Source organism: Herpailurus yagouaroundi, unplaced genomic scaffold, assembly GCF_014898765.1.
Source record: "Herpailurus yagouaroundi ecotype Mexico unplaced genomic scaffold, PumYag 196, whole genome shotgun sequence".
In the NCBI taxonomy this organism is placed as follows: Eukaryota; Metazoa; Chordata; class Mammalia; order Carnivora; family Felidae; genus Herpailurus; species Herpailurus yagouaroundi.
In genome coordinates, this window is record NW_024412427.1 from 18,733,963 (window position 1) to 18,761,623 (window position 27,661).

Sequence of the window (27,661 nt, forward strand, 5' to 3'; positions counted from 1 at the left end):
ATCAAGACCTGAGCTAAGATCAAGGATTGGATGCTTAACCAACTGAGCCACCCAGGCGCCCGAGGGCGAATTGTTCTGAAATGTCCCCAGGGGTAATACTGGTTTGGAGTCTCCCAGCATTCATTAGCGCTTTGTAATAGAATATTTTGTACAAATTACCTCTTTAATTTTAAATCTGGTATGGTGGGATGTTAATCATGTACTGGAAAGACAGACAAAAGATGGAAGCTGAGCCATGTGAATGCTTACTTACTCTAGAGCAGAATGACAAGAAGACAGAACATGGTGCCTGAATCAGTTCCCCCTTGCCACCCAAAGTTCTTTTGTTTTTTCTCTTTAATCTGGAGGGATAAGGAGAAATGGAAAAGGGGTATGGAAAGGAGAGGACTGGGGGCCATTGACTGACTTGGCATTTTGATGCCTGCTCTGAGGCTTGAGTTACCTCCAATGTGCCCTTTTCCCCCAAATGAGAAAGTAGCAGCATCCAAGAATGCCACCATGTGGGTTTACCTAGAGCAGGGGTAGGAACTTGTGCATATGATACTCTGCCTCTTATATATTCTTCCTGGGTTTTTTCTCCCTCCACATCCCCACTGTCAAAACAGTGTCCAGAGTATCATAATAAGACAATGAATTATTATGCAAACAAACCATTGCTCTAGATTTTGAAGAACGTTGTCTATCCATTTCATGAAGTCCTTGGGTGAATTCATGACTTGAAGGATTCAGGTTCACTTTTCAGTGACTAAACCATCTCCCCTGAGGCAACTCCTGTGCTGCTCTGACCTTTCTCCAACATTTTCTTAGGCTATAGATTCAGTGAGGTCTTTTGGATGCCCTTTTACTTCCTCTTCCATCTCCAGGCCAAGAACTGGCCCATGGTCCAGGAGATGCAGGTCCAATGAACTGAGGCTTCTGCTTTAGTGTGCAGGACTTAGGGTACTACTCTGTCCCTCAGGTCATATTCCAGCAAAAGTTCTTTCTCTTTTCCTAAATTAGCTATAAAGTCTGCTTCACTATACTTCTAGGGGGAAAAGACCAAATCCCGTAAATGTTCCAATGCTTATTTTCATACCTGATAGGATAATATGCCTTCTGAAAAACAAAAAGATTTGAGTTGAGAGTGGCTCATCCATTGGTAATTTATAGTTCCAGGTAGTACCATGTTTATATGGTATTATTATTATTATTATCATCATCATCATCATCATCATCATCATCATCATCACAATTTGGTGCTCTTTTCTCTGCCTTATGACTGAGTACAAAAGAAAGAAAAGGCAGCTAGGGGAGAGTGAAAAAGAGGTGAAGAGCAATCCTTTAATAAAACCTATGAGAAGTGACCCACTATATATATATAGATATATATCTATATATCTATATATCTATATATCTCTATCTATCTATCTATCTATCTATCTATCTATCTATATATATATCTTTGTTACCCAGAACAAAAATATGGACAATTACATCTTGGGAGGTTTGGGACTATATATATGAACTTAATAGTAATGGCTCCTGGAGGACCATTATGAATTATTGGGAAATAAAATATTCATAGGTGTTAAACCGAAATTAGCCTACATGGAGTTTTCCCAGAGTTTACATCCACAGAATACATTTTTGTAGAGAAGAGACCTGCCTGGGAGTTGATGTGCTCTAATTTCACCATAAATAATTAAAAAGTCAGCATCAGCAGAAGAATGACTCCTCCCAGTGCAAAGAAGTCTTACTAAGTCTGCCAGATTTTTCAGAATCACAGAGGCAGAACCAACCTACATTTCATGATTCCTGAGGAGGAGTGCAGAGAGAAGGGCCAGGGGAATGCAGCAGACAGCACAAGAGTAAGGCCTTAAAACACCCTGCAAAGGACTGGTCCAGTAACAGCCACGCTGGCCTGAGGGTGGTATGACTTCGAGGTTATGACCACCATTTCTGGCTTGGTGCTGGAAATTCCAGAAACTGAAATACATATTTTTGAGAACAAATTTCAAAAATGCCTATGAAGAGTGCCACAGACAGAAGACTTTCTGATGGGAAGAGGACAAAGAGACTGTGGGCATCAAGGCATCAAGGTGGAGAGAAGTTGCTACTAAGAGTGGGAAGAACCCAACAGAACAGGAGGCAGGTCCTGACATCTCTGCTACCCACTGCTTGGCACAAGTGCCGGAGGACAGGAGGGTCACACCACCTATGTGCTTCCACCAGGTACTCCGTTCATACCCCTCAACAGTTACTCACAGATTCCCTCCTGCTTCTAGGCTTGGAGGAACCTCAAAGCAACTCCAATCTTTTGCATTAGTTCTATTTTAGGGGATGTGAATTTTCTCCTTCACTCTGAACCCATCTGCTTTTATCTTTTGGGGATTCCTCATGATTTCTGGTCCAGCAGGAGCATTCCCTCTTATACTGCAGCACTCATATACGTAAACAATGTGGAAGCATTTTTCAATCTTATATTGCATGTATATCATTTTGAACATGCTGAACTTGGAAGGTACACTCAGGAAACAGCTTCAATCTTCTTTCACAACTGCCTTCAAGCATGCTCTGTCAAATCTCCTTTCCTGGTCCTTGAACAATATCTTAGGCAGGAATGACAGCTTTTCATTAACTCTGGACCATTACAACAGTACAGACTTCTATTTTTCACCCACTTCAAAGCTCCTTCAGTGCCCAGCTGCTGCCTGACTCAGAACCAATCATGGAAAAGAAGGAAAGGATGGGCTCATTCTTTTGTTCTCCTGGTTTCTTTCTTTCCTATCATAACCACCCCACCCTTCACCCCCTCCACCTAGCTCCTTCTGGTTTGGAACACGGTGGAAAATTAAAGAAGTCCAAGAAGGGATCAGAGGTTGCCAGTGTCCTCTGTAGTTCCCCAGAGGATATCCAGATGCTGCCTTGCCCTTTCATTAGAGACCTTTATCAATTCTTTGGAGTCCTCATGGCAACCTCCTCACTCCACCAATTCCTGACAGAGGTGATGCTCCCTGTCTGGCCTTTTACAACACCTCTCAGCTACCATAATCAGTACATCCCTGGAGTTCCCTTGCTCCAGCAAGCAGGGGCCTTTTCGGGTGCATGCAGTCCACTTGCCAGGGAAGAGCTCTAGATATGCAGATGCTCCAACCACTGTCCTCCCCGACCTGCCACTGCAAGCTGCTCCAGCTGGCCTCCCACTGCCTTCATCTTCACTTAACTCTTGAACCCTCATTTAAAATTGCCCTATGGTCCCTTCCCACTCTCCTCTAGTAGCATTATAGCTGCAGCTCAGTAAGCATCCAGCCAGGAAATGAGATGCCATCTCTCTTCCTTCAGACAGCCCCATTTTTTGTGAACTATTCTCTAGGGGCCTTTCACCTGGCTAAGGTAGGAAGAACCATCATAACACAGTACAGGGCTCCGTTGCAAATAGATTCCTTCTCCAACCAGTCCCTCTTGCATTTCTAGTTCTCCCTCACACAGACGTTGTGACAGTCACTGTGCCACTTCACTGTGCCTGTGTTAGTGAATCTCATAGTGAGGTGCCTGACTCTTCTCTTTGGATCATGGGAGCACTTAAAATCCATGTTCCCTCACTCTGAGGCTTTAACCAAAAGTTGGACATACTAAGAAAAATTCTATTAAACAGCCTGCAATGGGTTTGTGAATATATGCGTCGTCATTCAATTTCCTCCAAAGGTTGACCCTGAAACAAAAATATGACTGGAAATAATTTATTTTGGAGATAATTCCGGGAAACAGTGACAAGAAGCAAAACAGGGAAGGAAAGAGAGCTGTAAAGAGCTTGCTATCCAGAAAGTTTCCACTGTGGGTAACTAAAGCTGAGTCCCACCAGGAAACTCTCAGAGCCTGTATGGAACACATACCTCGGAGGGATCTGGGAGTCTGGGGGAAATGTCAGAATTCTAGAGATGTACATTTGCAAGGCAGCAGTCTCCATGGTAGTGCCATTTTCCTGGCATGTCATGCTCTCTCACCCTCCTCCGCAGTCCTGGAGTCTACCCTACACCTCTCCCACCTTTTCTCCCTGACTGCCTGGTGAACTCTGCTAGAGCGGATGGAATATATCTCCTTTTGCCATTAATGTTGGGATTGACCACATAATTTGTTATAGCCGAAGTAATATGCATGTACCACAGGGCTTGACATGTAGTAAGCATATATATGCACAAATGAAATTAATTGATGAGTTTTGAGGGAAAACATAAATTCAGTGACTGTACTGCTAGGTGGTTTTGACCTATATGCCATTCATTTGTCTGTCTGCTTTCTGATTCCATGCTCTGTTCCGTATCACTAGAGGGACTGTTCCTTGAAAATTATGTTGCTCAGGCTTCCCTGTCAGTCATACCCAGGTATGTTCAGCCACTAAGAGGCATATACACTGAAAGAAAAGAGAATCCAAAATAGTTCTCCCCCTTTCTCTCTACTGGAAGAGGGGGATGCATGGGTAGCAGAGGCTGCTTCTCTTCTGTGGGTCTAGTTCTTACCAGACAACCCTTCCTCCATGGCTCAAATTCTGCCTTCCTAGCCTGTAGAACTTTCCATTCTTACCTAGTGATTCATGTTTCTGGGCTCCAATGTGGACACATTCTTTTTTATCCTTCCATTCCCGAGGGGTGTAGCAGCTGCCTGTATTTACCAATCTTTGGGTTTCCTCTTCTTTCCCTATTTGCTATTTCAGCTTTTTTAATTCCTGTGTATTATTTCCTTTATTAAATTCCTTCTAGGGGTACCTGGGTGGCTCAGTTGGTTAAGTATCTGGCTCTTGATTTCCGTTTAGGTCATAATCTCAGGGTAGTGAGATTGAGCCCCACGTGGGTTCCACATTGGGCATGGAGCCTGCTTAAGATACTCTCTCTTTCTCTCTCTCTTCCTCCCTCCCCTGCCCACCCTGTGCACATATTCTCTCTCTCTCTCTCTCTCTCTCTCTCTCTCTCTCTCTTTCTTTAAAAAAAATAAACAAAATAAATTCCTTCCAGTCATTTCTTTTTACTGGCTGGACCCTGATGGATAACCTATTTCAGAAGCCATGTATAAAACCATGGTTTATTCTAGACACTGGTTCCTAAAAGACATATATTTCCCCCTTATTTTTCTTCAAGAGCATTCCTGAGAAATGCTCTTCCCCATGGGTTCTTTTCTTTTCCTGTGGTAATAGTATTTATACTACTTGAGATAAGATTATATCCAGAACATTATCAGTAATCAAAAAGCTAAGTCTGCCCAATATGGTAAAGATGTCAGCTGCTCCCAAATTGATCCATAGATTTGATGCAATTCCTATCAAAATCCTAACAGATTTTTCTCATGCAATTGACAGAAAACTGATTCTAAAATTTATATGAAAATGCAGAAGGCCAAGAATAACAGATACTCTCCTGAAGAAAAACAGGGTGGGAAGACCTTTTCCACCAGATATCAAGACTTCTTAAAAAGCTGTGGTGATAGAGAAAGTGTGATACTTCTCCAAGCATAAACAAATAGACCAATGAGATGATGAACTCTAGGGTTGTTGTTGTTGTTGTTGTTGTTGTTGTGTGTGTGTGTGTGTGTGTGTGTGTTCAGTGACACTAAACAGCAGGTGGGTAAGGATGGACAGTAAAAAAATTCTCAGAACAATTAAGTGGCAAAGCGGTAAAAAGTGTGACTGTACCCCTATCTCATTCCATGTTTATTGTAAGCCCTGGTACCTAAGGAAAATATGTTTTCCTCTGTCATCCTGCTTTGAAAGAATTCCTTAGAAACGCTCCTGCCAAATGGTTTTTTTTTCTTAGTACATCGAGATCTAAATGTGAAAGGCAAAATAATAAAAAGTTTGTCAAATAATGAGAACAAAGAAAGGTAAATCTGAATATAGGAACTGGCTGTGGGCCAATTCACAATAATGAAAAGACTTTTCTTGATAAGTAATAAACTCAGCCCAAGCCCTGTCTGAGAAGCCACAAGATGACATTAATATTTTTAACCCTGTACTTTATGAGAAAGCAAGATAAAAGGGAAATTGATGAAATACTGGAATGTAGATGCTCCTGGAAGGTGGCAATGTTTAAGTACTATTGGCAATCAGTGCATTTTAACAGCAGTTGGAACCCTTATATAATTTCAATAATAGTAGAAGAATATCCCCCAGATCAGCACTCAAAGAAAGGCCTTTACTCAACACCTTCTTTTTCTGTACCCACTTCTTTACAGAGGTTTTATAAGACTCTTTTGTGCCAAGAATATTCTTTTCTGTTTGTTTGAAAATAATATCAGATTTCAGAAAAATGCAAAAATAGTATTAAAAATTCCCATATACCTTTCACCCCAATTTCCCAAATGTTGCCCTGCTTGCCTTAGTATTCTTTCTTTCTTTGCTTTCTCTAACTCTATATTTTTCTAAAACATTTGGGTGTAAGTTGTATATATGACACCCTTTTATCTCTAGCTACTTCAACATGCCTTTCCTAAAAACAAAGTCATTCTCTTACATAATCACAAGAACAATTCTCAAGATCAGGAAATTAACACTGCATTGTATTGTAATGATACAATATTTATCATGTAATCTACAGATCTTATTCAAATTTTACCAACTGCTCCACTAATATCCTTTTTAAGACTATTCTCTTAAATATCCTGCAGCTTTGGTCCTGGGGAAATCATTCCCAGCCTTTTCAGGAAGATGTAGTGCATGCATAAAGAATTTGAGCCTTATTGATTTTCAGGAAAAAGACACTGAAACTTCCTTTTAGTTGTACATGCAGACATCTGCCTTCTCTAAAAAAGACCCCACATGATGGTTCACTCTATTCCTCAAAGCCTGTGTTATCAGAGAAGATTCTGAGCTGTTTCTCTTTGGTGCCCATATGCCTGCTTCTTTTTCCTGATTCCTCATTAGATTGAGAGAAGTCACATTAAAAATATCCTGGAAGATGTTTTCACCTTCCTCTCACATAACAGAATGCCTTCCTATTTCATTTTTAAAGCCAGAGAGGATGAACAGTGCTTATGAGATGTACTAGATTCTACAAGCAGGTTATTACATGACCTGCCCCTGACACTAGGGCTCTGTTGTAAAGGAGTAATTAAAGGCCAAAGGGTAATAACCTAAATGAATGCCCATCAGAAAGGGAACTGGTTAAATAAACTCCAGTTAATACAGTCAATGTAATATAGTGCCGCCATCTGAAAGAAGATGTAGCTATATATGCTCCAAAATAAATTAAGCCTAAACAACAGAAAGTGGTTAGGTAGAGTAGACTCTGCAGGGGGTTAATTAGGAATGCGAGGAAATAGAAGTAGAAGGGAGATGTTTCTAGTAAACTCTTTTGTGCCATGTGACTTAAAATTTTTTTCACTGTGTGTGTATGTTATGTGTTCAGAGAGAGAGATAATCACAAATAGTACATAGGTAGGTAGGCAGAAAGGTAGACAGATACGGATAGATAGAAAAATGGGTAGATAGATTTAAGACTAAAATTTTTAAAGAACAGCAGGTTCCATATTCTCCCTCTGCACCTTTTATTTTTAAAGCCATCATTGCTCCTTCCATGTCCCCCCACCGTTTAGTACTCTCTAGTTAGCAGGAGTCTTATTGATACTTCGCTGGGTAGTGGCGACACAAACCAGACTTAGTCCTAGATACACTCTCAACAAAACTGCACACGATACACAGCCTCATTGAAGGTGGCGTGGAGCGAGATGAGGAACAAGCTGGGGCAATCTATGCGGGACCTCTGCCTCTCCCCTCGCGTCAGATTTGCACTGCCTCCCCTCAAACTTTCATTCCGACGTCCGCCTCACTCCCACACCCGCTCCAGACCTCGAGCACCCGGGAGACTGGACTGGCGTAGATTTCCTCCCACTTGCGCCGCGGGCCCCGGGGCCGCCTCCTGACGTCAGCGCTGAGCGGAGGGGGCGCAGCCTTCTGGATTCCCGCCCCTCCCGGCCCTGCGGCCCTGGCTTGCCCTTTAAAAGAGCGGGGCCTGCGCCAACCGCGCCACACCGCGGGGACCTGGACGCACAGCTGCTTTCCCGGAGCATCTTTATCTCGCCTTCCGCCCGCATCCCACTCACCGGTCCAGTCGCCATCCTCTTCTCCGCGCAGATTCGGGAGAGCGGGGCCATGCAGCCGGCCGTGTTGCTGGGCCTCCTGGCAGCGGCAGTGGTGGCCGGTGAGTGGGCTCGGCCGGCTGTTCAGCACCGCGGACAGCGCTAGCCTTGGTCCCCCAGGGCGCTTCGGGAGTCTTGGCTTGTAGACACTGGGGGAGAGGAAGGGTTGGTTGAGTGGAAGGTTTTTCCATCTTGGTTGACATTCTTAATTTCTTCTCTTGGCTGGGTATTTTCCTTCAACTCCCCGCTTCATCGTCTGACTTGGAAAAAGCCAGAGGTCTTCTTAGCCCAACCAGAAGAGTCTCAGTCTTTTCATATCTGAGTTTTCCTGTAGATAGAAAGAAAACGTGCAGTGTCTCCGCGGAAACCCCACATTTTGTGCTACCTCCTAAAATGTCACTCTCTCTCTACCTGTCTAGACGCTGTTAAAGCCTTAATATGTAACTGGAATGGAGTATTTCTTTGTTTTTTTAAAGCCAGAGGACTACAGAGACACAGGAGTCCATGTATTATATATTAGTTGGCACCTGTGTAATTTCCTTTATTATTATTATTTAAACATGATGAGATGAAAGTAAGTCTTGTATGTATTCTTATATCTTTTAATTAACATGTTCATCTATATGTGTGTGTTCATGTATATGTTATGTACAAACTTAATGCAATTTTTTTTTATTTTATAGTTCCATTTCTGGGAAGAGGTAATTTCATACCCAAATTAATCCATTTTTAAGTTATGAATGGAAAGTGCAGTAGATATTTTGTCTTTTGTACTGCAGGAAAATAACAAGTATAAAATAACCACAAAATATCCTTGGAGAAGTTAAAAAAATCATTTTAGTCAATTTGGGAGGATGAAACTTAAAGTAGTAGATATCTGACAGTGTCTCTTTATGTGTGGAAGACTGCAGGATTAATCTTTCAAACTACTTTGAATCTTGAATAAATGATCTCTGGAGATTGGAAAAAATGTGTGTGGGGTGTGTGTGTGTGTGTGTGTGTGTGTGTGTGTGTGTGTGTATTCATGTGTATTGAAGTAAAATTTCTATGAGTATTGAGAACATTGGGAGGTAAATATGCACCACCAGATTAAACAGGAGGTTTTCTGTGGCTATTTTAATGACCCCATAGGATATTGTTCTTTATCTGAGATTGAGATTCCTACCTGGAATTGAAGTATTGCCATCTATGAATATAAAGCTTTCATTGACAGCAATTGTTGGATACCAAATGTAAAGACATAAAATGAAAGCCAGTGGTAATTTATTTTACTGCAAGCTACAAGCATTTCAAATTTTCTAACACTCTTGTCACTCTTATAAATTACCTATAAATGTTCTTAATTTAAATATTTTCCGAAACAAATTGCTTAAAATGCTATTGCTATGCTATATACATTGTGCTAGAGACAACAAAACAGAGATTTGTTTTATTATAATGGTAAAACACTTAGAGCTCTCCTATGCAAGAGAATATTTTAAGATGGGTTCATATTTTAATATCAGCTAAAATGGAGACATCACATTCTTTAAAAAAATTATTGAGCTATAATTCACATGCCATAAAACCCACATCTTTAAAGGGCAGAATTGAGTATATTCCAACATTGTGTAATCACTATCAAATGTCGGAAGTTTTTCATTACCCTAGAAAGAAACCCCTGTGCCCATTCCTGCCATCCACAAATGCCTGGAAATGAAACATGGTAGCTTTCAAGCAAAGTTTGTTATTTAGAAAAATCATAGGGATGAAGAAAACCTCAGGAAACCATTAGGTTCATTTCCTCTCCTTAAGAGCTTCTGAAGGGAGATCCATACCTTTCCATAGTAGCTACATGTGCACTCTAAAAATTAATATAAGTGAAGTTACTACGTGATATCTATATTATACTGGGTAAAATGGTTTCTTCATTCAGATGAAGTTGCTTAACTTTTAAAAATTTTAGCTGTATTTTTATTCTGGAATCAAACCTTAGTTTGATAGTCTTATGAAATATCATACGTTTCAAGTTATTCTCGGGTATATCATACAATATTATTTGAAGATTTTCTATCATCTGATTACTTCACCTTTATCATAATTATTGGGTTTTCTTTGGTGCCTCCTGAATCTTTATACAAAAATAAGTTAAACTGCTTTAGGGGAATCAATGTGTCTTTAACTATCACTTTGCTGTTACAGATTCCATTGGAAAAAAATACAGTGGAACTTAGGTGTTTCATCAAGGTGCGTAATGCACTTTTATAAGGAGACCTTAGTTCCTTTCCATCAAAAATAAATCTGAAGAGCCTCAATCAGAGAAATAGGACTGTTTGCAATAACAAACATGAGCTATAAATTTTTAGAGTGAGTGCTCGCTTCAGCAGCACATATACCAAAAATTGTTTAGAGTGATAAAAGAAAAATATTTATCTCCTCCCAAATATGATAACTGCTAATACTTTGGCAATGCCAGTAGTTAATAAAGGCACCTATTTTACATATATGGAGAAAAAAAGAAAAGTTATTAGCAAGAAACTGCATTACCAAAGAAGGTTTAGTAATGCTAGATTTTAAAAAGGTACCTTCTAGTTTATTAGAGGAGTAATTCTCTCAGTCATTTCTTTCTAGAGAATTTTACAGATTCGGGTGCAAAGAATAAATGCCAAAGTGAAAATGTTTCCCAATAACAACCATTTGGGGGATAAAATAATGATCTAGCCAGTATATTTGGCCCTGGGTGCCAAAGGTAGGACATCTGGATCTTGTCTGAACTATGTTTTAGAAAGATAGTGGGGTCTTTTTACCTTGTTAGGCACTTCTCAAACATTTTACAAATGGTTTTAATATGCTGGATAGCTTTGGACTTCTTGAAACAATTGAAGTATATCCCAAGTCATGCTTTAAAAAGGAAAATTAAGTAAGGTAAGTACATGAAATAGGTTTTATTCCTAGGTTGAGCCTGGGATGATGTGTAACTGATTAGAGACAGGTAGTTAAAGAGACTTGGAGAGTAAACATTTGGGGAGGAGAGGTCAGATTGCTGGTTAAAAATAAATTGCATTTGAGTAGCTTTCATCTCTGATGTCTGAGTTTTGCTCTTCCTTCAGCTAGCTCTTTTCTTGTCCCAGGGACCTAGAAGAATTTTGTGCACTGAGCTTCTTCAGCCATAATGGCAGCTGTCCACTCCAGGGAGTGTCAGGAGAACTGTGGAGATGGGCCTACATGTAAATGCTTTGAGCTTCTCCAATGGAAAGGGCTTAGAACAGAGTCAAAGTGAAAGATAAAAGAATCAAAGCAGCTTTGAAAGAAAAAAAAAATGGCATTGGAAAATTAAAAGCACTTGAAGCATTTCCTAAGAAGACAAAGACACTTTAATCGCTGGTTCAAAACAAGCAAAATCTTATGAAATTTAATTTAAATAAATTAAGATTTACTGTTTAAAAATATTCTGATAAGCCAGTTGTTAAACACCTATTTCATATATGATATTATTAACTAGAATCAGATCCTTCCCCTGCTGTTTACAGCCAACATGGGGAAAGGGAAACACGACACTGATACACATGCGTAAGCAAGCTTGTTCAGAAAAAGGACTGGGGGTAAAAACAAGGTAATTAGTTATGTAAAATAATCACAACCATGACTTCAAAAATGAAATGAGTTGTGGGGAGGATATTTTGGTGGGGACAGCAATAGGTAGAGGGAATCACAAATCTTTACCCATTTTGGGTAGGCATAAGGGTTGAGGAGGGTACCCTGGTTTCATTTAAAGTAGGTTTTCAATTTTTTATTGAAGTACAATATCCAATTAGAAAACTGCACAGATCATAAGTATATGGATTAATGAATTTTTCTCTCGTTGAGCACATCTGCGTAATCAGTACCGCAATCAAGAAACAGAACATTACCAGTATCTCAGAAGCTCTCTTTGTCTGTGGTCTGGATTTGATTTATACTGCATATAAGATAGTATTCATTTCTAAATCATGTTTAAGACATTGCTAGGGAAAACAGGTGTGTGTGTGTGTGTGTGTGTGTGTGTGTGTGTGTGTGTGTACATGAGCAACTGGGGCAATTATGGCTCCTGGACCAATCTTACCCAGCTATCTCCACTCTGCTCAGCTGTGACTCTGCCACTCTTTCCAAGTAATGTGCAGGGAGTGGGAGTGATTTTGTGAGTTTGGGGTCACACAGCTTCCAAAAATCAGCTCAAGTCATTTCCCTTTTCTTTTTCTCCTTCAAAGCAGTCAGTTCTATGCCAGTGGATAACAGGAACCACAATGAAGAAATGGTAAGTTGAAATGGAAGTCTCGAATGTAGACTTTCATCTAGACTCTAGATTCTCCCACTCCTTATCGTACCAAACAAACAAACAAACAAAAGAAACAACAAGAATAAAAACCCTACAAAATAGTGTTACAAAGCCAGGTTTTCATCCCTAAGGGAATGGGGGCAAAGGATGTCCCTCCTGCCTTGGGATCTCACTTCCTTCCCAGTGTCTTTAGTGCTCTTGAGGATAGCTGTCATCACTATTTTCCTTTGGATCTGCAAGAAATGGGGGGGGTGGGGTGGGAGGTAGTTCTCTTCTCTTGTGTAATCTTGACCCAGTTCCATTGTGCAGTGTTCTGTGGAAAATCCTGGGATGTTTCATGATGGTCCTGTAAATCTACATTTCTGCCCCCAAGGATCCCACACCACTATAGGCCACAGAGCCGACCCTCTCTCTACAGCAGCTCTGGTTTGGGTTAGGCCATCATCCCAGTGACACCAGCTTTTGCCAACCTGCTTTTGGGTTTCCCCCCAGGTGACTCGCTGCATCATCGAGGTCCTCTCAAATGCTCTGTCGAAGTCCAATGCTCCACCCATCACCCCTGAGTGTCGCCAAGTCCTGAAAAAGAGTAAGTGTCCTACACTGCTGGAGATCTTTGTCCCTCAGGTGATCCTTCCTCCTGCTTGCTCCACTTCAGCTTCCACTTTACCTCCAAATGAGGGGAGAATCAGGGGAGTGGGTAATGCAATGGAAAGAGTACAGACTAGACTAGTATCTGAGGAGATAGAAGATATGGCTTCTAGTCCCAATCTGCCACTTAATAGCTGTGTGACCATGGGGAAAGACCTCTTGCCTTTCTGGGCTTATTTTCTCAAAGTAAGATAAGGGAGTTGAACTCAATGATAGTCTTTGAGATGTCTATCAGTTCTTAAATTCCTTGGTTCCAGAGTTTGGATTTTTAGAACAGGCTTTTACTTGGGTGGAGGGAGGTGTGGGGAGTGCTTTTTTGTTATTAGGTAGTAGGGGTTAAGTGTTCTGGGAGTGTTGGAAGACAAAAAGATAGAAGTAGATCTTAATTATTCTTCTCCCTGCCTTCTGCTCTTCTGACAGTGAGAAGTTAGAAGCTTGAAGGGCGACTTGGAAACTTCTGCCCTCTTTACACGACAGATTGTTTAAGCCATTTTCATTTACAGCTGATTAGAATGGGAGGTACTACCAAATGGTAGAGGTTAGGCCTGAGAACTAAAAAGGGGAGGGTAAAAGCAGAGCATTCAGTGAGTCAGAGCAATGACCTTCTGAATCTAGAGTGGGATGTATTCTCTATACAAATCAACTTCTGTCGAAGACAAAATCTGAACAGTAATGCAAGCAGTATCCATTGGGCATTGACATTAAAAGATCAATTTTTCAAAACTATGCTGTCTCTTTTAAAATTTTTTTAACATTTATTTATTTTTGAGAGAGAGAGAGAGAGAGAGAGAGAGAGAGAGAGAGAGAGAGAATGAGTAGGGAGGGCAGAGAGAGAGAGAGAGAGGGAGACACAGAATCTGAAGCAGACTCCAGGCTCTGAGCTCTCAGCACAGAATCTGATGTGGAGCTTGAACTCATGAACTGAGAGATCATGACCTGAGCTGAAGTTGGATGCTGAACCAACTGAGCCACCCAGGCGCCCCTATGCTGCCTCCTTTATACATGAAGTCAAAATGATGCAAACAAATCCAAAAATCACTGTTCTCTTCAACACCTTCTCTGCTTTTAAATTTTTAGTGAGGCTGGGAATGGTGATCTTTTTTTTTTTTTTCTTGTCACCTCCAAAATCTCTTGTTGCAGGAGAATACTCTTGCTATTGCTGCACATGAGCCCTCATACATAAAATGGTAAAAACCAGTATTGGCAATTGACCAAAAGAGTAACCTAGCAGGACTCAATCCACCATTGGAGGCTTCAGGGTAATTATAGTAGATGTGGGGACCTGAGTCTGCAAGGGCCCCATGAACAATGGGAGGAAGCTTCCCTACCAATCCCAGCCTAGACATCTTTCTGAATTTCTCCCCAACTTTCTTTTCCAGCCATTACAGGGAATGTGTACAAACAGAATGAATCTTCAGGCAGGGACAAAAGGCAGCTCCTCTGGGCAGACCCATCTCACTATCTCCCTTCTCTTTGTTTTGTTTACCGGATGGATGCAAAAGTGTGGGGTTTGCCATACTAGGTCATCAAAGAACTGTGATTGGTTAGGAAGAGCTGTTGAATGTCGGATTCTGGTTGCCGGCTCAGCCCTTACTTTGTGGCCATGGCAATTCTAGCCTCCCCTTATCACTGACTGTGCCCTGGGGTCTTTTGATGTCTTTGAGACAGCCTCAGGGAAACTGGTTAAAATCTAATGACTCATGTCTAACAGGACCCTGGTGACACTGCACCCAAGAACTACACAAGGGTTTAAGAGCTCCTCTGGGTTGCAGACTCAGACATCAGCCAGGGCCAGACAGATAGCATAAGGAATAAGGCAGAATAGAAAGTAACTCACAGACTGGAAGATACATGTCCCTTCTGGAGGGGGTGAGGGTACAGGGGGAGATATTTTTCTGCTCCAACCGAGAAATATAGACTTTATTATCAGATTTGGGATTTTTCAAGAGAAGTGAAAATTTGGATTTGTAAGCAATATCTCCTGGTATTTGAGTATTGCCTCTGAATTTGAAATTACTAAAAATGCTACTTAGGCCAAAAAGAACTCACCTCTGGGTTACTAGTTTGTGGCTTCTGCCCGATTCTAGTTTTCTCTCCTGCTGATATGTCTTAAACTGCTCAGAAGACCAGTAGAGGTTTTGGCCAGCTGGATGGATGAATTCTCCCTCCCACCTGTAGCTCATCTCCATCTCCACTCCCCACTCTCTTCAGCATGTCTGTGGAGCAAGCATATGCTTACTGAGTAAATGAGCACTGGGAGAGTGGAAGAGAATCACTGTTTGTGGCTTGAAGAGACCTCGGGGAATACATAGTCCATTTCTTAATAGGTACGAGAATCTCTTTGTCCAGGTTAATCTGGTTATCCTTGCAATATGAAAGTTAGGGATGGAAGGTACATTTCCCCCATTTTTACTTGAAAGTAAGGACGGGCTTCACACCTTGGTTTTACAGATTGACAGTGACTATGTGCTGCTAATCACAGTACTCTGATCTCACCTGTGGGGACTTAAAGCTAAATTTAGGAGGAAGTGCTAAGCCTCAGTCACAAGCTGCTACAGGGAGCACACATATAACTGGGGAAAAAGAAAAATACTTCTGTTCCTGACCAGTAGGCAGTAGGAAAGGGGTGACACAGCCCCTGCCCTGGAAAGCTGAGATCCTGTCTGATCAGGGTTATGTCATCTGACTCTCAGAATGATGTCAGTCTCTGCCCAAAGCCTCCTTGCTTACCTATGCCTACTTGGACAACCTCACCTGCCTCAATGTTGCACTGGTTCTTAAAAGACAAAATCACTGGAAAGGCACCAGCTCTTAGGTGTCTGGGTGTGAAAGGTCAGAGACATTTCAGTTGATTCATAAAACATGAGAATGTTATCATGCCAGGCTGGGCTTTAAGCAGAGAGGTACAGACCATCTGCTATTTTTTCGACATTTTTACAAAGACCCAATTTTGCAAACGTGAGTTCAAAATGACTCATCAGTACTGTTTTATAGAAATATAATGTGAACCACAAATATAATTTCAAATTTCTTAGTGGCCACATTAAAAAAGTAAAAAGAGACAGGTGAAATTAATATTCATAATATATTTTATTTTTATCTGATACATTTTATTCAATATATAATTCTTATACAACCAATAGATTTATTTATTTTATTAAAGTTTTTTTTTAAGTAATCTCTATGTCTAACATGGGGCTCAAACTCATGACCCCGAGATCAAGAGTTGCATGCTCTTCCAACCGAGCCAGTCAGGTGCCCCCACACCTAATGTATTTATAATATATATTATCCAATACATCCCAAGTATTATTTCAATATATAATCAATATGAAAAATTGAGATGTTTTGCTTTTTTTTTTTTCATACAAAATCTTAGAAATCTGGTAGGCATCTTACACTTATAGCTCATCTCAGTTTGGATCAGCCGCATTTCAAATACTGAGTAGCCACCAAGGGCTGATAGCACAGTGGGACAGTGCAGATGTAGCCCCAGAGTTATGAGAGGCGTGGGCTTCAGGAGTTCTGTCTGAACTCGGTGACAAGTTGAAATTCAAGGCCTTCCAGCTATCATTCAGACAGCGTTAGCTGCATATCTCCTCTCATGGGACTCCCCTGAATTAAGGAGGATTTAGTAAAAGAGCTACTGACATCTGGAAAAGATAGAACACATTCAATTGAAATACCAGTTATACCATCTACTGTTGACTAATGAAACACAAAGATAACTCAGTATACTGATTTTCATCTTGAACATCTGAGAATATGTTGGGCAGATAGGACCCGAGTGATGGAAGAAATGGTTCTTTCTACTGCTGTACAGTTTTCTAAGGGAAGAAATATACCCACTTCTTGTCACCAGTTAGTAAGTTATATTGTCACTTACTGCTACCTTGGGTCTACACAGTTGATTGAATAAAAAAAAGGCTGATAAACTAATAATTTAAAATTTTACATCCTCCTTTGAATCCTGATGTTTCCCTTTGGCTATTTAACTTCATTTAGCTGGATTCTAGTTAGAGCTATTTACATAATGCTAATTTTTTAGATCTTACTTACAGCCAATATAGAAAGAAGGGTCCCTAAATACACCTTTCTGAATTTCACTGTCTTTGTCTGCAAAAAGAGGAGGTTGAACAAGATGAATTCAAAGGTTTCTTCTGGCTCTAAAGTCTAACATTTCATAAATCTCTATTTGGATTTCCATTTTATCATTAATAGTACCGAGAAATGCTGGTTGGGTGCTATGAAAAAAAGTAAAAATAGAAAGCGTTTATTATTAGATTTAACACAGCCAAGGAGCTTTCATACCGTTTGCTTTCAAAAGTAATCTCAGTATATTTTTCATTAACTTAAAAAATTACCCAAGTGGGGTGCCTGAATGGTTCAGTCGGTTGAGCATTCAACGCTTGGTTTTGGCTCAGGTCATGATCTCGAGGTTGGTGGGTTCGGGCCCCACATCAGGGATCCACTCTGACAGTGAGATTCTCTCTCTCCTGCTCTCTCTGCCCCTCCCCCACTCACTCTATCTCTCTCAAAAATAAACTTCAAACAATTACTCAAGTGATTTTTCAGGTCCTTACGTTTTGCAGTGATCACTGAGGCTGGTGCTTGTTGAACCACAAGCAATTCTGAAGTTATGCTTATGCTTTTTTATTTTCATGATAGGTAGAAAAGAGGTCAAAGGTGAAGAGAAAAATGAAAATGAAAACACACGATTTGAAGTAAGGTTGTTAAGAAACCCAGCTGATGCCTCAGAAGCCCACAGGCCTTCTGGTAGGGAGGAAACAAGAGCCCCAGGGGAGGATACCCAAGGCCTGACAATGGCAGACACAGCAGGAGGTGGGCATAGCCGAGAAGAAGCAGGTGAACCCCAAGGAGGCCTCTACCCCTCTAACAGTCAAGTCTCCAAAGAAGCAAAGACACACCATTCTGAGAAAACCGAGGAAGAGGACAGGAAGGAAGAGGAGGGAGAGAAATACCAGAAAAGGGAGCATGGGAAAGATGGCAGTGAAGAGAAAAACCTGGAAGAGCCAGAAGAGACACAAAATGCCTTTCTCAACAAAAGAAACCAGGCTACTGCTAAGAAAAAAGAGGACTTAGTTGCCAGATATGGTATACACTCTGCTGGGCCGCCTGAGGAGATGACACACAGTCGAGAGAGGAGTAGCCAGGAGAGTCGTGAGGACACAAGAAGCCAGGAGAAACACCTTCAAGAGTCTAAAAACCAAGTTGGGAGCCAGGAAGAATCTGAGGAAAGTCAGGAAGATGCTGGCCCTGAGGTGGACAAACGACGCTGGAAGCCAAGACACCACCATGGGAGGACCAGGCCTGACAGGTCCTCTCAAGAAGGGAAACCTCCCTCCGATGAGAGGGGACACTTTCGTGAGGAATCGGAGTCAAACGTGGGCATGTCCACTGTAGGGGAAAGGAGGGACCATCATCCAGCCCACTACAGGGCTTCAGAGGAAGAAGAACCTGAATATGGGGAAGAAGTGAAGAGTTACCCAGCTGTCCAGGCTCCTGAGGACCTGGAGCAGGGACAATATGGCAGCAGAGGAAGTGAGGACTACAGGGCTCCAAGACCTCCCAGTGAGGAGAGCCAGGAGGAGGACAAGAGAAATGGCCCCAGCTCAGAGCTTGACAAGATGGCACATGGATATAATGAAGAAAGTGAGGAAGAGAGGGTCCGAGAAGGGGGACACCACTATAGAACCAGAGGAGGGGAACCAGGTGCATATTCCATTCCAGACAATAAACAAGAAAAACGTTTCTTGGGTGAAGGGCACTACCGTGTTCAAGAAAGCCAGATGGACAAGGCAAGGAGGCATCCACAAGGCGAGTGGAAAGAGCAGGACAGAAATTACCTCAACTATGGTGAAGAAGGAGCCCAAGGGAAGTGGCAGCAGCAGGAGGACCTGGAAGATGCTAAAGAGAGCAGGGAAGAAGCTAGGCTTCAAGGCAAACAGTATACTCCCCTTCACACCACTGACAAGAGGAAGAGATTAGGGGAGCTGCTCAACACATACTATGACCCTCCTCAGTGGAGGAGCAGCCATTTTGAGAGAAAAGACAACATGGATGATAATTTTCTTGAGGGTGAAGAAGAAAATGGGCTGACCTTGAATGAGAAGAACTTCTTCCCAGAATACAACTATGACTTGTGGGAGAAAAAGCCCTTCGAAGAGGACGTGAATTGGGGCTATGAGAAGAGAAATCTCCCCCCCAAACTGGATCTGAAAAGGCAGTATGACAGAGTGGCTGAACTGGACCAGCTCCTTCACTACAGGAAGAAGTCAGCTGAATTTCCAGACTTTTATGACTCTGAGGAGCAGATGAGCCCACGCCATGCAGCAGAAAATGAAAAGGACAGGGCCGGCCAGGGAGTTCTGACAGAGGAAGAGGTACAGTGTGGGGCTTTTGCTTAAAATTAATTTAAGATGGCTAATGTTGATATGTTCAAGACTATCTGATATTAATGTGGAGAAATTGGTGGGAATCAATTACCATGAGAATCTACCCCCATAAGAGAGTGGAGATAACCTCTGGGTTTGAGTCCATTGTCCATATCCCTGTGCACTCACCCTACTGCAGTGCTTCTCAACTTTTGCTGCACATTGGAATCACCTGCAAGGCTTGAGTAATTACTGATGTTTGGACCCACCTCCAGGGATTCTGTGTATCTGGTACTGGGTACTACATGGGCATGAGGATTTTTCAAAGCTCCCAGTCATTGTTCAGTCAAGGTTGACAACCACTATTTTGGTGTCTTCTTAGTCATTTAACTTTTCACCACTATTTCCCAGGGGAAGAAAGAACAGATGATATAGAAATTAATTGCTTTAGTCTATCTTAATTTTTAATTTTTTAAACGTTTATTTTTGAGAGACAGAGAAAGAGCATGAGTGGGGGAGGGGCAGAGAGAGAGGGAAACACAGAATGTGAAGCAGGCTCCATCCAGACTCTGAGCTGTCAGCACAGAGCCTGAGAGCGGGGCTTGAACCCACGAGCCGTGAGATCATGACCTGAGCTGAAGTCAGTCGCTTAACCCAGTCACCCAGGCACCCCATTTTAGTCTATCAGCTAAAGATATCACCCCATTTTGTTATCAGCTACTGGACTATAACAATTAGTTTACATCTTGGAGAGTTAATATTATCAGAACTGTACCAGCCTGAACAATGATTTTTTCCTAATATTATGTTGGTTGGTGTTTCTCAAACTTGAACGTGCATAAGAATCTCAAGAGATTCCTAGCCTTCAGGGTTTCTGATTGAGTAGGTCCTTGGGTGAGGCCCAAGAATCTGAATTTCTGACAAGTTCCTTGGAGATGCTGATGCTTCTGGTGAGGGGACCACACTTTGAGCACCACTGATGGTAGGGTGTCTCATATGACTTCTAACATATCAAATATTCCCCTTTCTGTTCATACTCCTTAAAACTACAATAAAACTAATTGATCTGAGACCTCATGCCTCCACCCTTCTGTATTTTCTAGGAAAAAGAACTTGAAAACTTGGCTGCAATGGATTTGGAACTACAGAAAATAGCTGAGAAGTTCAGTGGCAACCGAAGAGGCTGATGGTTGTTGGAGCAAAGGGCAGTTTTAAAGAAGCAACTCTCACATTATCTATTTTCCACCCACTTCACTGAAAGACACCATTTATTTACCCAAGAGCAGAAAGTAGAATTCACTATTCATTAAATGTTTGACACAATTTGGAAATGCTTTAATTTTTGCCAGAATGCTATTGAAAATATGAATAGCATGACTTGTAGCATATCCTTTCTTGCAAAATAGACATATTAACATGCTTGTGACAATGATTGTGCTATCATCTTTGAAAAAATATGTTTGTCTGGGTTTGAAACAATAAAAGATTCATCTGAGACCAAAGCTTCATGTTCTTAGCTTCCTTTGGGCATCTCAGGGTGGAGTGTGATTTTCGAATCCATTCTTTAAAGTAAATTTGACTATGTGGATGGAACTAGAGGGTATTATGCTAAGTGAAATTAGTCAGAGAAAGACAAATATCATAGGACTTTACTCACATGAGGACTTTAAGATATAAAACAGATGAACATAAGGAAAGGAAAGCAAAAATACTATAAAAATAGGGAAGGGGACAAAACATGAGACTCTTTTTTTTTCTTTTAAAAAAATTTTTTTAATGTTTATTTATTTTTGAGACAGACAGAGACAGAGCATGAGTGGGGGATGGGCAGAGAGAGAGGGAGACATAGAATCCAAAGCGGGCTCCAGGCTCTGAGCTGTTAGCACAGAGCCCAACACAGGGCTCAAACCCACAAACTGTGAGATCATGACCTGAGTCGAAGTTGGCTGCTCAACCGACTGAGCCACCCAGGCGCCCCTTCCAGTAAGAGACTCTTAAATATGGAGAACAAACAGGGTTACTGGAGGGGTTGTGGGAGGGGGATGGGCTAAATGGGTAAGGGGCATTCCTTAATACGAATCTACTCCTGAAATCATTGTTGCATAAGTAACTTGGATGTAAATTAAAAGAAAATAAATTAAATAAATAAAAATAAATTTGAGAGGATAGCACTAGGATTTGTTTGTCTCTGGGTGCAGAATAGGAAAAAGAAAAAAAAAAAAAGCAAAACTTTAAGTAAAAGAATGTCCAGGATATAAAGTGAAAGAGCTCAAGAAAAGACATCTGTTCCCCCAAGATAAAGAAAGTTTAAGTAGACTTGAAGAAGCTGTTTCAAAAATGATCATAAGACATTACTTTTTAAATCTTATTATCTGGAAAGCTCTGGGAATAGCAAGCCAAGGGTCACTTTTCAGGGCCAAGGAGAGCCTGGATCATGGGAAGCACTCTGGACTGAAAATCAGAACATCTGGGCCGGTCCAGACAGATCCCTGGACCCTCAGGGCCTGTCTGATTTCTACTCTGTAAGAAGACAGGGTTCTGACTCTGTTACTAAGTAAAGGTATGACTTTGGACAAGTTGTTTTCCCCTCTCTGGACCTCAAGTTCATCAGCAAAATAAGGATACCTGCCTCACTGGGTTGTTATGAAGATGATATGAGTAAGCAAGACACTTAGAATAGTGCCTGGCATATGGCATGATGCAGGAAATGTTGGCTGCTACCACTGACCCTGCAGCTAGCTACAGCAAGACAGGTGGAAAATGTCCTCTTCTTTTACCTGTCATTTCATTCCTCACAAATGGTGTCTCCCAAGGGATAGAGCCCCAAGTGCCACAGCAGCAACCTGCTTGGTAATATAGCTTTATAGGCTGCCTTTATCTCCTTGTCCCACTTTCCTACTGGTAACCTCAACTGGTGTTTCCTGGAATCATCTCCCAAATAAACTACTTGTCCTCAACTTCCTACCTTAGGGTTTGCTTCTGGGGGACCCAAACCTAAGAAACCATCCAGAGCCAAGCTTGTATTATGGAAAATAATACAACTACAGTTTCATATATTGCCATTGTAACCCTTTGTGTTATTGAATCTTGATACAAGTTACTAAGAAATGCTTAAGGGCGCCTGGGTGGCTCAGTCAGTTAAGTGTCCAACTTCGGCTCAAGTGATGATCTCACAGTTTGTGGGTTCGAGTCCTGTGTCAGGCTCTGTGCTGACAGCTCAGAGCCTGGAGGCTGCTTCAGATTCTGTGTCTTCCCCTCTCTCAGCCCTTCTCCCACTCACATTCTGTCTCTCTCTCTCTCAAAAATGAATAAAAATTAAAAAAACAAAACAAGGAAAAAAAAAGAAATTCTTAATACATTGCAGTAGACACAACAATGTCTCTCCCTTTTCTCTATTGCAGTTCAGTAGAAAAAATCACTTCCTAATAAAGAAGATTCAAGGGTCCAAGATGAATAGCTTACTCACTGGATAAGAGAAGGCAAAACACTGCAATGCACCAAATGCCAGCCTGGCAAGTCACTCACTCTCACACTCACACACACACACACACACACACACACACACACACACACACACCACTGTTCATGAGAAGCTGCTGGCAGATGGAGCCTAGCAACACATGGTCCTGGCCTCTGGTGGATGTCCTGTGCACTAGCACATCCCTTCATTTTAGTTTGCAAATTCTTCAGGGCAGGAGAATGTGTAGGCACAGATGACCTATCAAGGATACAGGAGACATTCAAGAGAATCCCACCTGACTCATGGTGCCAGCAGAGTGTGACTAAGACCTCTGGGGATGCGATGCCACCATTTATTTAAGACAAACTCACCATTTATTTGAGACAAATCCAGGCCACTGTTTTTTTTCCTCTTTTAATCAAAGTACTATATATTGATGGCAAAACATCAAGTAGTCCTGAAAGGCATACAGTGGGTGTTTTGGGTTGAATTGTGTCTTCCAAAATGACATGTTGAAGACCTAACCCCTAGCACCTGTGAACACGACCTTACTTGAAAATCGTCTCTGCCGATGCAATGAAATTCTGTTGAGGTCATTAGGGTGGGCCCATATCCAATACAACTAGTGTCCTTATCAGAGGAGGGAAATCTGGACACAGACACACACAGAGGAGAATGTCATCTGAAGACATAAACATGGAGGGAAGATGGCCATGTGAGGATGGTGGTAGAGATTAAAAGTGGGCTGCCACCAGCCAAACATCTGGGGTCACTACAAGCTGGAAGAGGAAAGATTCTCCCCTAGAACTGTCAGGAGGAGAATGACCCTGCTGATACCTTGATTGGGACTTCTGGCCTCCAGGTCCTTTGTTAGGACAGCCCTGGGTATCTAATACAATGAGAAACAAATGGCTTCTAACCCTCTCCTCTCAAATCCTTTTGCAGATGTAACTATGTGTATTTAGAGTTCTTTTCCTATTTGAATTTTTGAATTGTCATGGTCTCTAATTAATATTTTATCAAGGAGGAATTAAAGCATAGTGATGGAACAGGAGGGGAGAAAGGGTCCTAGCATTACAAAATGAAAATGTACAGGGGCGCCTGGGTGGCTCAGTTGGTTGAGCGGCTGACTTCAGCTCTGGTCATGATCTTGCAGTCCGTGGGTTCGGGCCCCGCATCGGGCTCTGTGCTGACAGCTCAGAATCTGGAGCCTGCTTCAGATTCTGTGTGTGTGTCTCTCTCTCTCTCTACCCCTCCCCCACTCATGCTTTGTCTCTCTCTCTGTCAAAAATATAAACAGTAAAAAAAAAATTAACAAAATGAAAATGTACAACATATCATTGTAAAATATAGTATAATTGGGAGATCTCAGGTGCTAAAATAATTAACTCATGAAAATGAAATCATTATTACTCTGTAGCTCAGAAACCAGCCTCTTGGATACATAACTGGCTTCAGGGAGAAAGTGAAACACCCTAAAAAAAAAAAAAAGTGTGGGTTGTCAGCCATGTGGACTTCTGGGGGAAGGACACTTCAGGCAGAGGGAATAACAAGTGCAAAGGCCCCAAGACAGTAAATGTGGTCGGTATGTTTGAAGAAGTGCAGGGAGGCCCATGTGGGGGACATAGAAAGTGAAGTGGCACTAGCCAGATCACACAGGGCTTTGTATGGCCTGGTAAGGACTTTTGCCTTTGCAACTGGAGAGTTGTCAGCAAAGGACTGGCATGATTTGCTTTATACAATAACAACACTCCAGCTCCTGGGTTGAGAGAAGGCTGTAGGGGAAGTGAGGACACAAACACAAAAACCAGTAAGGAGATCATTGCAATAATCCTGGTGGGTCACTGTGATGGCTTGAACCAGGATGTGGCACTTGAACCAGGGGGTAGGGAGAAGTAGTCAAACTATGGATCTATTTTGAAGACAGAGGACAGGTAGGGCTGAAGGATTTGGTGTGGCATGAGTGAAAGAGAGGTGTCAAGGACGAATGCTTTAGGCCTGAGCAACAGGGAAGAGCAGAGGTGAGGAGGCTTGGCTTAGGAGGGAAGATATCAGATTGGGCTATATTAAGTCTGAAACATGACCAGATACCCAACTGGAGGTGTTGAGTTGGGTATATAGGCCTGGAGCTCAAGGGAAAGGATGTGCTACAGATATCATGTGGGAGTCATCATCACAGAGATGGTATTTAAAGCCTTAAAACTGGAGAAAGAAGAATAAATGAAGCTCAAAGTTAGTAGAAGGAAGGAAATGACAAAGATCAGAGGGGAAATCAATGATATTAGACTAAAAAGACAATAGAAAAAAAATCAGTGAAACAAAGAGCTGCTTCTTTAAAAAGGTGAACAAAACTGGCATACTTTTAGCTAGACTTACCAAGAAAAAAAGAGAGGGCTCAAATAAATAAAATCAGAAATGAAAGAGGAGCCATTACAACAGACAGAAATACAAAGGCTCATAAGAGACTACTGTGAATAATTATATGCCAACAAATTGGACAACCTAGAAGATATGGGACATCCCTAGAAACATACAACCTTCTAAGACTGAGTTATGAAGAATTAGAAAATCTGAGTAGACCAATTACTAACTAATAAGTAGGTTGAATCAGACATCAAAAACCTACCAACAAACAAAAGTACAAGACCAGATGGTTTCACTGGTGAATTCTACCAAACATTCAAAGAGGAATTAATACCAATCCTAAAAATGTTCCAAACAATTTAAGAGAAGGAAATGCTTCCAAACTCATTTCTAAGAGGTCAGTATTATTCTAACACCAAAATCAGACAAGGGCACCACAAGAAAATCACAGGCCAATATCGCCACTGAGTATAGATACAAAAATTCTCAGCAAACTGAATTCAACAATACATTAAAAGGATCATACACCATAATCAAATGGGATTTATTCCAGGGATGTAAGGATGGTTCAACATCTGTAAATCAATTAACATGATACACCACATTAACAAAATGAGAGATAAAAACCATATGATTATCCCAATAGATGTAGAAAAAGTATTTGACAAAATTTAACATCCATTTATGATGAAAACCCTCAAAAAATAAGTATAGTTATATCAGGAATAAGATAGGGATGCCACTGAGAACTCTAAAACATTGATGAAAGAAGTTGAAGAAGACACAAATAAATGGAAAGATATTCTGTGCTCATAGATTGGAAGAATTAATATTTAAATGTCTACACTACCCAAAGGGATCTATAGATTCAATGCAATCCCCACCCAATTCCATGACATTTTTCACAGAAATAGAATGAGCAAGCCCCAAATTTGTATAACACCACAAAAGATCCCAAAGCAATCTTGAGAAAGAAAAAGAAAGCTGGAGGCACCACCATCCCTGATTTCAAAGTATATTGCAAAGTTATAGTAATCAAAATAGTATCGGCATAAAAACAGACATATATGGGCTTTGCGCTGACAGCATGGAGCCTGCTTGGGATTCTCTCTTTCCCTCTCTCTCTGCCCTTCCTCTGCTCATGAAGGTGTACACACAGGCTCTCACACACACTCTGTCTCTGAAAATAAAAAAAATAAACTTGGGGCGCCTGGGTGGCGCAGTCGGTTAAGCGTCCGACTTCAGCCAGGTCACGATCTTGCGGTCCGTGAGTTCGAGCCCCGCGTCAGTCTCTGGGCTGATGGTTCGGAGACTGGAGCCTGTTTCCGATTCTGTGTCTCCCTCTCTCTCTGCCCCTCCCCCGTTCATGCTCTGTCTCTCTCTGTTCCAAAAATAAATAAACGTTGAAAAAAAATTTTAATAAAAAAAATAAACTTAAAAAAACCCCTCAGAGATATAGATCAATGGAACAGACTAGAGGATCCAGTAATACATGGTCTATTAATTTACAACAAAGAATCCAATAATACACAATAGAGAAAGGACAGTTTCTTCAATAAATCGTCCTAGGAAAACTGGACAGCCATATGCAAAAGTATGAAACTGCAGCACTGTCTTACCCTATACACAGAAATAAACTCAAATGGCTTTAAGACTTGAATGTAAGACCTGAAGCCATAAAACTCCTAAACACACACACACACACACACACACACACACACACACACACACACTCACGGTAAGCTCCTTAACATCAGTCTTAGTGGTGATTTTTGGATTTGACACCAAAAGCAAATAAAAGCAAAAATCAACAAGTGAGATTACATCAAACTAAAAAGCTTCTACAGAGCAAAGGAAACCATCAACAAAATGAAAAGGCAACCTACTGAATAGGAGAAAATATTTGAAAATCATGTATCTGATAAGAGGTTAATATCCAAAATATATAAAGAACTCATACAATTCAATATCAAAAAAACCCCCAAACAATCCTATGAAGAAATGGGCAGAGGACTTGAATAAACATTTTTTCCAAAGAAGACTGACTGATGGCCAATAAGCACATGAAAAGATGTTCCAAAGCACAATCAATCAGATTATCAGGGAAATACAAACCAAAACTACAAAATATCACCTCACACCTGTCAGAAAGGCTAATATCAAAAAGAAAAGTAATAACAAGTGTTGATGAGGATGTGGAGAAAGGGGAACCCTCATACACTGGTGGTGAGAATATAAATTGGTGCAGCCACTGTGAAAAACAGTATGGAGGTTCCTCAGAAAATTAAATATAGAACTGCCATATGATCCAGCAATTTCACTTCTTCACTTTTGGAAAAAAAATGGAAACACTAATTTGAAAAGATATGTGCACCTCCATGTTCATGGCAGCATTAT

At 41.3% G+C, this 27,661-nt stretch overlaps 1 protein-coding gene across 2 annotated transcripts; it reads left to right on the forward strand.

Moving 5' to 3' along the window:
- Positions 1 to 7,934: 7,934 nt before the first annotated feature.
- Positions 7,935 to 20,942, forward strand: CHGB (chromogranin B). Of its 2 annotated transcripts, none has more exons than XM_040447647.1 (5): positions 7,935 to 8,165; positions 12,330 to 12,376; positions 12,890 to 12,983; positions 17,714 to 19,449; positions 20,544 to 20,942. In XM_040447647.1, exons 1-5 carry the CDS (start codon positions 8,117 to 8,119, stop codon positions 20,625 to 20,627), a joined length of 2,010 nt encoding a protein of 669 aa, XP_040303581.1. In that variant the 5' UTR covers positions 7,935 to 8,116; the 3' UTR covers positions 20,628 to 20,942. The 2 variants fall into 2 exon arrangements, with proteins under 2 accessions (XP_040303581.1, XP_040303582.1); XM_040447648.1 differs by having other exon boundaries at positions 12,333 to 12,376.
- The last annotated feature ends 6,719 nt before the right edge of the window (positions 20,943 to 27,661 follow it).

What these genes read in the sequence shown, in the direction of transcription:
- CHGB (XM_040447647.1), top strand. Translation starts at nt 8,117, where the DNA reads ATGCAGCCGGCCGTGTTGCTGGGCCTCCTGGCAGCGGCAGTGGTGGCC. An exon ending in GGAACCACAATGAAGAAATG is followed by an intron (nt 12,377 to 12,889) that starts GTAAGTTGAAAT and finishes GTTTCCCCCCAG; the next exon opens with GTGACTCGCTGCATCATCGA. An exon ending in GAGTTCTGACAGAGGAAGAG is followed by an intron (nt 19,450 to 20,543) that starts GTACAGTGTGGG and finishes TGTATTTTCTAG; the next exon opens with GAAAAAGAACTTGAAAACTT.